At 39.6% G+C, this 11,476-nt stretch overlaps 1 protein-coding gene across 1 annotated transcript; it reads right to left on the bottom strand.

The window, feature by feature from the left end:
* Positions 1–3,551: 3,551 nt before the first annotated feature.
* On the bottom strand, positions 3,552–11,373 carry TRMT2A (tRNA methyltransferase 2 homolog A). Its single transcript, XM_009274378.1, has 11 exons — positions 10,766–11,373; positions 9,920–10,028; positions 9,244–9,425; positions 8,229–8,343; positions 7,853–7,968; positions 7,110–7,221; positions 5,910–6,032; positions 5,203–5,278; positions 4,580–4,696; positions 4,265–4,361; positions 3,552–3,940 (listed from the first exon to the last, which is right to left on the bottom strand). Exons 1-11 carry the CDS (start codon positions 11,371–11,373, stop codon positions 3,682–3,684), a joined length of 1,914 nt encoding a protein of 637 aa, XP_009272653.1. The 3' UTR covers positions 3,552–3,681.
* Positions 11,374–11,476: the final 103 nt, after the last annotated feature.

The following is an 11,476-nucleotide window of genomic DNA, read 5'->3' as shown; positions in this document are numbered from 1 at the left end:
GTATATAATATTGGTGCAGTAGTGACAAGCAGTGGTTACTGTTTGTCTCTCTTTTTGTTGTTTTTTTTGCTTTGTTTTCATAAAGACAGGGCTTATATCTTCTATGCCTAAATGTATTACTCTTTTAGGTAGGCTTTACTTTAGCTTACGTGTTTTCAGCAGAAAAATCTGTACTCGGATGGCACTGTAAAAGACAAATCACCCATGTGGATCTTTTTATTTTTCTGAAATCAGAATGTCGATGCATTTGCAGGTCACCTGCAGAATATCCACAGATGCCTCGCTTACAAATTTGTTTTCATTATTTTTAAGAGGATTGCTGTATTACCTCAGTCTGCCACTATCAGAATCACAAGGAGACCATTGCCCTTAATTAAACCATCCAGAGATTTCATTGTGAACCAAAGCCTAGAACGTGTATTACGTATATTATGCATTCTAAACAAAAACAAACAAAAAAAGATGGTATTAGACCTTGCTGCAGCCTTTAACTGGAGAGATGTCCGGAAAATAGCGCAATAACTGCTGGAACAACCAACCTAACTGCTGTTTATGTCATTGTGAAGTATTCTTGTGTTTTAATGTTTACTATTGTTTGGAGTGTAACAGTCTCGCATTTGCACATAAGCACGAGCTGCTGTGATAGAGGATAGATCGTTGCATTTAACTTCAGCTTCTGCATGGACACTTAGAGTGTGATTCAAGATGTATCCTAAACTTGTCTTGTAACTCTTACGTGTTTTCTAGGTAATCGGCTGTAAAGGTTTAGATCTTGATTGTATGAATGCATAAAACAACTGCTGCTTTTGTCACTGATACTTGTTATTTATCCCTTCTGTATCCCGAGGAGGATGGGTATTTTTATAGGGATGGAGTGTATTTTTAAGAGCTGTTCCGTCCTTTGGGAATTAAGACAGTTTTCGCTTTGCGTATTACGTGCTTCTCAACAAAAGTGTGGTATATTGACTTTAAGGATAAAATTAGCGTTCATTCAAATCTTTATGGTACTGATGGAAAAACGTACTGTGACTTCCAGTAAATAGTCAGATGCTACATATTTAAACGCCAGTCATCCAGCTTTTTCTTACGTATTTATTAAACAAAACTGATGAAGTCGTTGGGTGCTCAGAAGTTTGGAAAAACACTATTATGCATAAACTTAACTGTTGTATGTAAACTTCCACCTTCCTGTGATGCTGTCAGGCTTTATACAAATATATTTGTAAGATGCAGGTATTTGAAAGCATTATGATTATCTCACTAATTCTCTAGACTGTACTTTTGGTTCGGGAGTAAAATTCAGGAAGTGATAGCCTCCTAACTTTCCATGGGAAGAAACACGAAGTGCAAGAAGCCATGCTGTTGTTAACCAAATAAAACGATCAGCTACAGTATTCTGATGTGTATCTGAGAAAGTGAAAAAACGAAACAAAACTCGTTCTTACTGCCCAAGTAGGTAACAACGGTTGCTGTATGAATTGTATTGGGTGCAGTTGCTTGATGCCAGTGCTAAATTGGTACAACTATAAAGCCTCATTTTCACTGAGCCTCTGCTTGCTTTTTTTCTGCACAATCATATAATCCTATGTGTTTGGTCTTTGAGTACTACATGTGTATTTTTCAGACAATTAGTTTTAAGCAATAAAGTTTGATATTATAAAATGCTCCAGTGTGATCAGTATTATGATAGCTTAAGCATATTTAGAAAAAGGGAAGTTTTATTCCTTGATTCCTGTAGGTATTTTTAAATAGAAATTAAATCAGTACAGGTTCCTTGGGTATGGAAGTACTTCTTTTATCACTTTTTTGGTAAGGAATTGAATGTTTACATGGTTAGACATAATTTGGAATGAAATTGAATTAAAACTTTTTTTCTTGAATTGGAATCTGTATTTTTACTTAAATGACGTGACGGTTGGAAATGACGCAACCTGAAGTTGCTGGGTTTGGTACCTGCTGTCACACGCCTACCTCACTGGACAGGAAAGGGGGATCAGCAAGTCCCCGTGCTGTAATAGTAGCTTTTTTTGTTCAGTCCGTATTCAATGTACATTAGAAGTACGTTCAATAACTTGAGATTTAAAATGGTTATTCCTTCTAACAACCAGTATTATTGTCTGTTCTGTAGCGTGGATCACAATCGGTTAAATTAATGCTAGGTGCCAAGCATCTGTATGGAAGTACGAATCCTGACTGGAGAGCAACTTGTGCAGGGGTGGGAGTCTCGACCAGGTTTGTCTCCACACCCAGCAACACACATTGGAAGTGCAGCTTAAGGTGCTGGGCCTCGCGGTTAAGTAGCAGCCGCCGTCATGGCCTGGGTGTCTGCAATACCTGCTTACTGCGTTAAGGTTTGGCATGAAATGCAACTGCCACCTTCTCTTACCGCACAGGGCTCTGAGTAAAACAGCCAGGAAGATACCTGAGAGAGGATCCTTCTGAGTGTAGGGCAGAGGTTTGGTCGAAAGAAACGCTGTGTCCAAAAGCACTTCAGTTATAACCTCAAACACTGACTAAGCTGAGGTAATATTCCTATTGCTTTTCTCACTCTTCAGTAATGACCGAATTAGACATCACTCTTCCATAGGTGTATTTTCCATGAGGCTGAGGTTAGCTGCCTTAAAGCTGCTACAAGATCAAAGTCTCGGTGGTGCTACAGAACTTCCTAGAGATCGTTGTGACAGGAGGTACTTGACTGAAGGTATCCACTGCGCAGACGTACTAACAGCCTGAGAGGAAAATGAGCCTCTTTATCAAAATTAAGAATTATTTACTTCTTCCTGCCAAGATGGATGGCCCCGGCTGGTGTCTGCACAGTTAATTTCTGGCCGTAAGTTTTCACGGGTGAGGGTATGCCTAGAGCGAAGTCATCTCGGCTTTACTTGTACATTGTAGGAAATGATCCAAGAAAGCCTTTATGTTGTCAGTGACGCTACAGTCCCAGAATAAAATTATTTCAACTGTGGAAATTGTAGCACTTTTATTAGAATATGAGTTTGTTGCTTTCTCTTGAAGATTTAGCCAGTGAACGATTTACTGAAGGTTTAAGATTGCTAAATCTTTACTAGCTCATTCAAAAGACATGGCACCGTTTTGCAGGCTAGCAGAGCTGGAAAAAGTCAGTGATGACAGTTACAGGTCCCTGTAACGAGATGACCTGCTTTGGGAATTGGATACTGTGTTCAGTCAGTCTGCAGGGTCTGCCTTACCGCTCAGTTGCTTAGTTGTGGATAAACAGCAGCTATGCACCAACACTTACGGTCTGGGGTATTACAGTCACACTGGAAGGGATGCTGTTGCATTAAATATCAGCCCAGGTTTCAAATCGTTGTACCTCAATACAGTTGTGGAATACTCTGTACCTCAAGTTGTGGAATACTTCATTTAAAGCTATGTTTCCACTGTTTAAGGAGTGAGACCACCATACATATTACTTCGCTAACCTAAATTTCCCCCTGAGGGCAGGAGGGGAAAAGCAGGATTTGGCCTAATAGTAGATAACGAAGTTTAACTCAAATTAGTATGATGAAATAACTCGGAAGCCTTGCAGCTACTCTTGTACAGAGATTTATTACCTGGATGTTACAGAAATGGTGTTACTGAAGCAGTTAGCAAGCAAAAGGAGTTTCTGGAAAGCGTCTCTTGGGAGTTAAGTTGATGCCCTTTCTCCAAATGCAGTACCTACGTGTGTACAGAAGTTGTCTGGCTCCCCTCAACGGTAGATGGGTTGGTGCCATCCAAGCACTCCGAGTCGTACCCCGCTGTTGTGACTTCAGTAGCATCAGGCCTTGCTTCAGCAGAGCTCCCGTTTGCATAGTCGACCCTTTCAAAGAATATCAGTAACTCACAGTGCCTGGTCTGAGGGAAGAGATCCACAGCCATTGCTTTAACGGGGCGGAAGGATGCTCCTTTCACTCTGTTGGAAGGGGCCCGGCAAAGGCTTGATGGGAAAGAAAGGGGAGAAGAACTGAATTAATATTTTAGTATACTGTTCACCACTGCTACTCTTCTAAGAAAGGTTTTTCTTCCCCAAGCCTCGATCCCGTGGTAGGGTTATTCACAACCCCTAATATTTCCATTATTACTCGCGTATTGGGCAGTACCGTTCCAAGCTTGCTGTGTAGCAGCTGTCAACCGTTTCTGGTGAAAGGCAGACCTCAAGGAATAGGGCTTTAAAATAAAAATCCAGCGATGGTCCCCCTCCCCAAGAAGCATGTATTTTTCTTCTTACCACATTTACTTAGTCAACGCAAGAAATACTCACTCCACGAAGTTATTCATTGCGGCTCTAGGATTGCAGGATACATAGATAAGCTTCTTCAGATGTTCAGCTCTTCTAATGGCAAGAATCACCTTGGAATCTAGATGATCAAAACCAAGACAGCCGTTTACCAGTTCTGTGTGCATCAACAGACTCGCACAAGAATTCCAGGTTATGCTCCAGCATCAACAAAACTGCTGCGATACCCAGTTGCTTCAAGCTATACCTGAAGCCTCCTGCATTTGTTCCATTGGTGTTTTCTTAGGTTCACCACCAAACACCAACTGGGAGAACGGACTTAAGAGAAGGTAAACTTACGCAGCCCTGCTCGTGGTGGATCTACAATAGTAATCAGGTTCTGAGGAGCTAATACGTTAATTAGGGAAGGAACAATATCTTCAGCCTTCCCACAATGAAATTCAGTATTATTCAGTTCTATAAAAAAATGAAGAGACGTTATCAGAGTACTTATCTAGTCAAAAGCATCTTTCAGTACACTCAAATTGGATATTAAGTTCCATGCCTTAGAAGCTACAAATCATTTAGTCTACCCTGAAATCAGTGTGATTTAAACAATCACTGGTACTTCAGATCATTTAAACAACAGTAACATGAGAATCTTCCATTAGCCGGACTAAAGCAAAACCCCACAAAAACCAGCTACTGTTAATGGTTTATTTATGAGGGTAACTGTGGCTTCATCTCACTTTTACAGTGAAAAGTTTTATTTTTGGAGAAAAAAAGCGCTAGCTGAAAGTCAACAGGAAAATTGATCTCAAAGATTAGCATGGTATATGTTTTCAAGAGAGATTTAATGTTTAAAATGGGCAAGATTACCACCAACAACATGTAATTCCAAGCTGCTTAGATACGTAAAGAGAAACTAGCTATACAACTACTATACTTCTTAACACAGACCTTAGCATTTTAGCTTAACTAACCGTTAATCTGGGCATTCACTTTGGCATCCTGCACAGCTTCTTGGCAGAGTTCAATTCCAATCACTTTCTTTACTTTCTATAGAATCAAGGGAAAAAGATCCGTCTGTGGTACATAAATGTAAATTTAACCATTATTCATAGCATCAGCAATTAACTACTATACATGAACACTGACTAGTACCTGGACAGAGAATTATTGCCTTGAAGCCAGAAAAAGGGCTGAGAGGGGACCTGCGCAAATAAAGAGGGACTTTTTAGACTGAAATGGTGGGATGAACACCCATCTATCCCAACCTGTACATGACAGACTCCAGTTATGCTGGCGTCTTTTGTTTTTTGGGGGCCAGATTTCCTTATACGGTCTAGCAAGCTCTGCTCTAAAAATGATGTAAGAAATGTTGGTTATTCATTAGTTACGTGGATCGATTCTAGTAAATTTTGGCTATCCTACAGAACTACTGCCTCTTTTGACAAAATTTTTCAAAATAATTTTTCAAAATAATTTAGGCTGCTCAGCACAAGGGTTAGCTTTCATAATGATTTGGTAAAACAGCTGCAGGCAGTTTAATTAGAAATTAATTGAAAAAATTAAGATATAATGTGTTTCGTTTCAAGTACATCAAGTATTTTCTTTCACTGTAAGCACAACTAAAGGTCTACCTCTGTTAAAAGTAGATTATACCCAGGAAGAGAAGGTACTCACTCACCTTTGCCAAAGAAATCCCGATAGTTCCTGTACCGCAGCAAATGTCAAGCACAGTGCTCTCTTGGCTCAGTTGCGCCCACTCCCCAATGGCGGTATACAGAATTTCTGCAGCTTGTGTGTTTACCTGTGAAATTACGGGTCAAATAGGTCTACTTCTTCATAAACAGTAAATGTGTTTTAATGAGTCTTAGGAAAGCGTGTTTTCTTTTTCTTGTTTCTAAGAAACAAGTCAACTTCACATGTAAGTTAAAATCACACGTAACTGACCTAGACCAGCACGTATTAAGATCACCATTCCAATGTTAAAGTGTCACTCAGTTCTCTCTGAGAAGTAATGCTTTGTTATCTACGTTCTAGTAAAATCATGACTTGTTCTACAGTACCTAAAAAGTAAGTCTGGAAGCTAGAGGAGACCACAAATAAAGTAATTAAGCAAAATGCTAAGCAATAAAGTGAAGTCCGGACTTTAAAAATACTTCCTCTCCTTGAATAGGAAGTAGTAAAGATTCAAAACCAGGAGAAAATAACCGTGACAACACACTCAGCAAGCTTTATTTTAACGTCGTTTGTAATACCGCTTTAAAGTTAATGCTGTAATTACACATTATGGTTAAGGAAGTTGTGTATAATAAGCTTTCTAAACCAGTGCCTCTAAAGCAAGCATATTCTCTGTCTTAAAGAGCAAGCAAAGCACACTATGTGGGGGAAAAAAAAAAGTAGCATGTATCTATGGCAAATAATAGAAAATACTGTTTAGTTTCAACATATTTACAATGCCAAGTGATAATATACTTCCTTCCTATTTCAATACTTCCCGTTTCAACGATATAGGCTACCTGCTGTGGCTTTAAAGTGTTGGAAGGGAAGAAATAGGTTTTGGAAAAACAAACAAAAATTAGTACTACAAAGACTCCTGAACCTATATATTGCATGTTCTGTACATAAAGGCTGCCATTCACCAGGAGGCAAATGATACTGAACTAGCAAAAAGAAAAAAAAAGTTGTCTCCAACATGCCCCCATCAAGTTTACACTCATTCACTGTTTTTACAGCTGAACATAATACTCAAAGGTATTTAATCACACCAAATATATACCAAAGACTAAATCTCTACATATATAGTATCTTGTTACACGGCATTAGCCAAGCTTAAGGGCATTAATGCAAATCAGTTAAATTAGCAACTTCGTATCATCCTTACTTGAAAAAATGCATGAGGAGAAATTCTAAATTTTAGGCCAAGAAGTTCTTCATATATGTACTTATCACCAGCCACGTGCTCCAAAGGCAAGTCTTCTAGATTGGGAGATTTCCTGGGGTGGGGGGGCAAGGCATGGGGAGACAAAGAGGGAAAAAAAAAAAAGACGACAAACATGTTTGTTACATTTTTTTACCAAAGCTGTAGTCATCTTAAAAATTGTAGTACTACATACTAAGCAGTAATTTATAGTGGGCCAATATTTATCATATCCTTTTAGAGACGATCTTCTTGGCCATTTTTTTCTTACAGTGTACAATTGTTCCACTGATGTGAACAGCAGGACCTACACTGTCTCTAGATGAAGATAGTGCAAGCCTTGTGCTCTGTGGAAGAGGATGGGGAGATTAAAAAAATCACATAAAATAGGGAAGAAAGGAGGCAGAAGTTACTTGTTGATAATAATAAATATCCATCTACTGCAGTAAATGCTTCTACAGCTCGACAGCCAGCAACTAGTAGTGGGTTCACCCACTGAAACTCTACCTGCCTTTACCCAGCAAACACTACAGGAGAACGGGAAATTTCAGGAGTCTCTTGTGGAAAAGGCAAATAACTGTTCAACAAATTAGTAACACTGCTGCTACTTTTATGAAACAGACAAAATAATGGTGTGGAAGTGCTACCTACTTCTCTGTTGCAAACACGAAAAGTCCAGCCACCACCAAAATCTCCCAAAGCCTCACCTTTGTCCTTCCTCCACAAAGTACAGAGAAGTAACGCCACTGCTCTTTCCCATCCCTTCTGTGAAGTGTTTTGCCAGAGAGGTTTTCAGGTCAGCTAGCTCTTCTTCACTTAATTTCTAAAGGTTTCATTTGAAAGAAGGGAGAATAACCATCTTAGTGACTTAAAAATATGATTTAGTGTATGCCTTCTATAAGCATATTAATTACTTGTTCATTTGCATGTGTCAGACTAGTCTAAATAGAAGAGTAGTAATGCAAGGTAAACTACACCAAGTAATTACTCTATTTCTCTTCTGCATGCACTATCCATAAAACCAAATTTATGTAATTTTAAAGCTGTGTGTCTGAGCTGCACATTATACATCAGCTTAAATACCTGAGGGTTAAAATAAACAATTGCCATAATGTGGCCATTCCTGCTGGTACGGACTGTGAGCTGTTTCCAGTGACCGTCATAGGTTTCTGGGCTGTAAACTGAGTAAGGAGTTGACCTGCAATTTTTAGAAGCTCAGTTACTTAACAGAGAACTATTTTTCTGCATAACATTCAATAGTTTATTGAAAGAAAAGAAGCTCAACATGCGAAGTGATGAAAAATGTTAAGTACAAGCAAGGCTACATTGATTTGTCAAGAAAAGAATGACTTCCACATCTTAATTAAGCAAAAAGAAAAAAAGAGACTGATGAATAGATCCTATCTCCTAATGCAAAATAATCTGTCCCTACTTCTCACAATCCTCTTACCTGTTTTAACCCATCCAAAATTATAGACAGGATATAGGCAGCTTCTCACCGCATTCAGAGAATGACACAACTTTTTATAATGCCTTCATTGGCTTCTGTGCTTCATACCAAGTTCAAACTTTCCATCTTCATGATTCCTCCGAGGTTTCCATTTTTGAGCATTCAATTGCTTTCTAAAGAAACCACTCCTTTTTCTAAAAAGCACTGCTGCTGAAATTTACAACTTTTGTTTTATTCCTTGTTGTAGGATGATTCTTCTCTTCATCCAGGGAAGCAATTGACCTTTGTTATTCAAATTCCTCTTTTAAAAAGCCTTTTTCTGAGTATTTCTTTACATTTAGTGGAAGAAGCTCTCAAATAACAGACACTTTTTATTGTAGACCTATACATCTTATTGCTTGCAATAAGGCTGTGTTCGGCTGGTATCTGTCCCTCCATCTCAGAACAGCTGAGCAAGAGCAAGGGAAAAATACCCAGTGATCTAGGCACAAGATGTAAACATCAAAGAATTGCTGAAAATTGAGACTGGTGTATCTTAAGTCTTAAAGCTGAGAACAAACACTAAGCTTTTCATAATGTTTAATTTTATAAATATTTTTGAGTAAGACATCAAAACCTTTATGGACAACTCATTTTACTTATGCTCACCTTATGTAGTCTTGGAAAGCTTTTACTACTTTTTTGGCAATAGCAGGAATGTGAATAGTATCAAATGGCTCCACTACAGCACATGTACCACCCTTATATTTGCCAAGACGACAACCCACAGTTTTGTCTTCTTGATTTACACCAATCCCAATCAAGAACTCACATTTGTTGCGATATTCAGTCTAGATTTAAAATAAAGTTATGTAAGATATTTACATAGCACTTATTTGTACATGCCAAGTTTCTCCTGAAACAACTCTCACATGGTTACATGTATTTGCAAATGGACACAGGACATTTCGTTCATATGGAAGATATTAATGGATTTTGACACGAGAACTAACAGCAATAACGAAAAAGTAGTAGCAAGTCTTGTTATTTAAAGAGCAAAAATATTGCCTCTGTTGAAGAATGTTTGTATTAGCCTACAACACAAGCTTGTAGGGACAGCATATTAATTTTAAAGTTGGAATATCCAGTTAATTTTAACTAGTCTTCTGCTTCCCGTAAATATTTCCACACAGTATTTACATGAAAGGCAACAGTGTCTAAAATTCATCATTTGTTACAAGAAAAAGTCAAACACTCCATTTGTCCACTGTCTCTTAAAACCAAATAACTAATCTAACCCTAAGCCCATTAACCCCATCCCATACTTTACCTAGGATTACATTACCTGTAACGGTGATGCTTTCACTCCCTCTACCGGGCAACACAATTTATTGTACTTCTGCTTCTGCAGGAACAACCAAGGTAATAAAGCTCTGTTGTTATTTCCTATTTCCCTGCCCAAATCAGAGACAAAAATTGTAAAGTACACATTTAGAAAAACTGAGGTTAACAGTTGCACAAGACATATTTTTTTCTTTTTTTGTATAGGGCATAAAAAAGTATCAGATCATCAGATGAAGAATGTTTCTTCCAGAAGAATTTAGCAGGCAAACCCCCTCCAACTTTGTAAGAGCTGTAACCTGAAAAAAATAAATAGTTAAATGTAGTTATAAAGGCAGGTACTAGATTTATCAATGTACCCATGCATGAAAAGAACGCCAATTTTATCTACAAAAGTGAGTAAGGCAAGAGATAGAAAGTGATACTCTGATCTACAAAGACCAGGCATAAAAATCCGAGGGGATTTTTAAAGAAAATCCTAATAGTAAGTTACCATCTCTACAGATTGATCACCTCTTACACCATTTGACAGTGCCAATTTTTTTTGAACTTTAAGGGCACAGACATCCTTCTGCTTAGGCCTATGGAACAACAGACCTTAAAGCAATGCCCCTTCATTTAGCCATCTTTTGAGGCTGACCAAGAACAGCAATAGCACGTTTTGTCAGCTGGAACAGTTTTTAGGTCCTAGCATCGCAGATTATCTTTTATTTACTTTGTCAGGGGATTTGGTTTTTGACCTACCTCTAACTTACTTTATTTTAGAGATAGCAATTTGTGCAAATTTAGCTATATCCATCATAAGGTCAAGTCTTGTAAACATTACAGTAGCTTTACAAACAGGAATTACTTTGTCAGCTTCTGCAGCACTTGTTCACATTCCTGCTTCTTTTTGGCCAGCTGCTCTTCGTAGGGCATGTTCCACAGCGGGGTCACAACATCCGCGATTTGCTTGCTCGGAGGCTCCTCTCCGCTGGCTTTGGAGGGGGCCGGCCGCTTCACCTCTCCCTGCTCCGTCTCCTCTTCTTTCTTCCTTTTTTTTGCAATCGGGTCGGCTTTCGGCTTGGCAAGCCTAACGCTCAGGTGCCGGCTCTTCCACAAAACCCCATGGAGGACTTTCACGGCCTTGTCCCTCTCCTCCTCACTCTTAAAGGTCACAAACGCGAACGTCTGCTTCCCAAAAAGTTTTATCTTATGAGGATTGAGTCCGTATTTGGCAAGGAACTTTTTCACATCGTTAAACCCGATGTATTTGGGAAGGTTTTGTATTTCTACTTTATAGATCTCGGAGGTAAACAAGTCCCCCTTAATGTATCTGTACACGTCGGGGCAGGCCGCGGGGCTCTCCGGTGGGCCCCCGCCTCCATCGGCCTTGCTCTCCGCTTCAGCCCCATCTTTAGCCGCCGGCACGGGGGCCGCGACGCGGCCGGGACCGCACCGATCGCCTTCCCCGTCCATGCTCCCACCCGCCCTGCGGAAGCGGCCGCGCTCACCGGAGCCAGCCCCCTCAGCCCGGAGGCCAGGTCAACCCCGGCCCGCGCGGACCTCCCGCTCCCTCGTG

The sequence above is a fragment of the Aptenodytes forsteri genome, unplaced genomic scaffold (assembly GCF_000699145.1).
Source record: "Aptenodytes forsteri isolate BGI_AS27 unplaced genomic scaffold, ASM69914v1 Scaffold79, whole genome shotgun sequence".
Classification (NCBI taxonomy): domain Eukaryota; kingdom Metazoa; phylum Chordata; class Aves; order Sphenisciformes; family Spheniscidae; genus Aptenodytes; species Aptenodytes forsteri.
The sequence above is the reverse complement of the archived record's forward strand: the minus strand, read 5'-3'. Positions and strand labels throughout refer to the sequence as shown.

Coding starts and splice junctions, on each gene's coding strand:
- TRMT2A (XM_009274378.1), bottom strand. CDS start 11,373: ATGGACGGGGAAGGCGATCGGTGCGGTCCCGGCCGCGTCGCGGCCCCC. Junction 9,426..9,919: donor TGAAAGCATCACCGTTACAG/GTAATGTAATCC, acceptor TTTTAAATCTAG/ACTGAATATCGCAACAAATG. Junction 4,697..5,202: donor AGTGAATGCCCAGATTAACG/GTTAGTTAAGCT, acceptor ATTTTTTTATAG/AACTGAATAATACTGAATTT.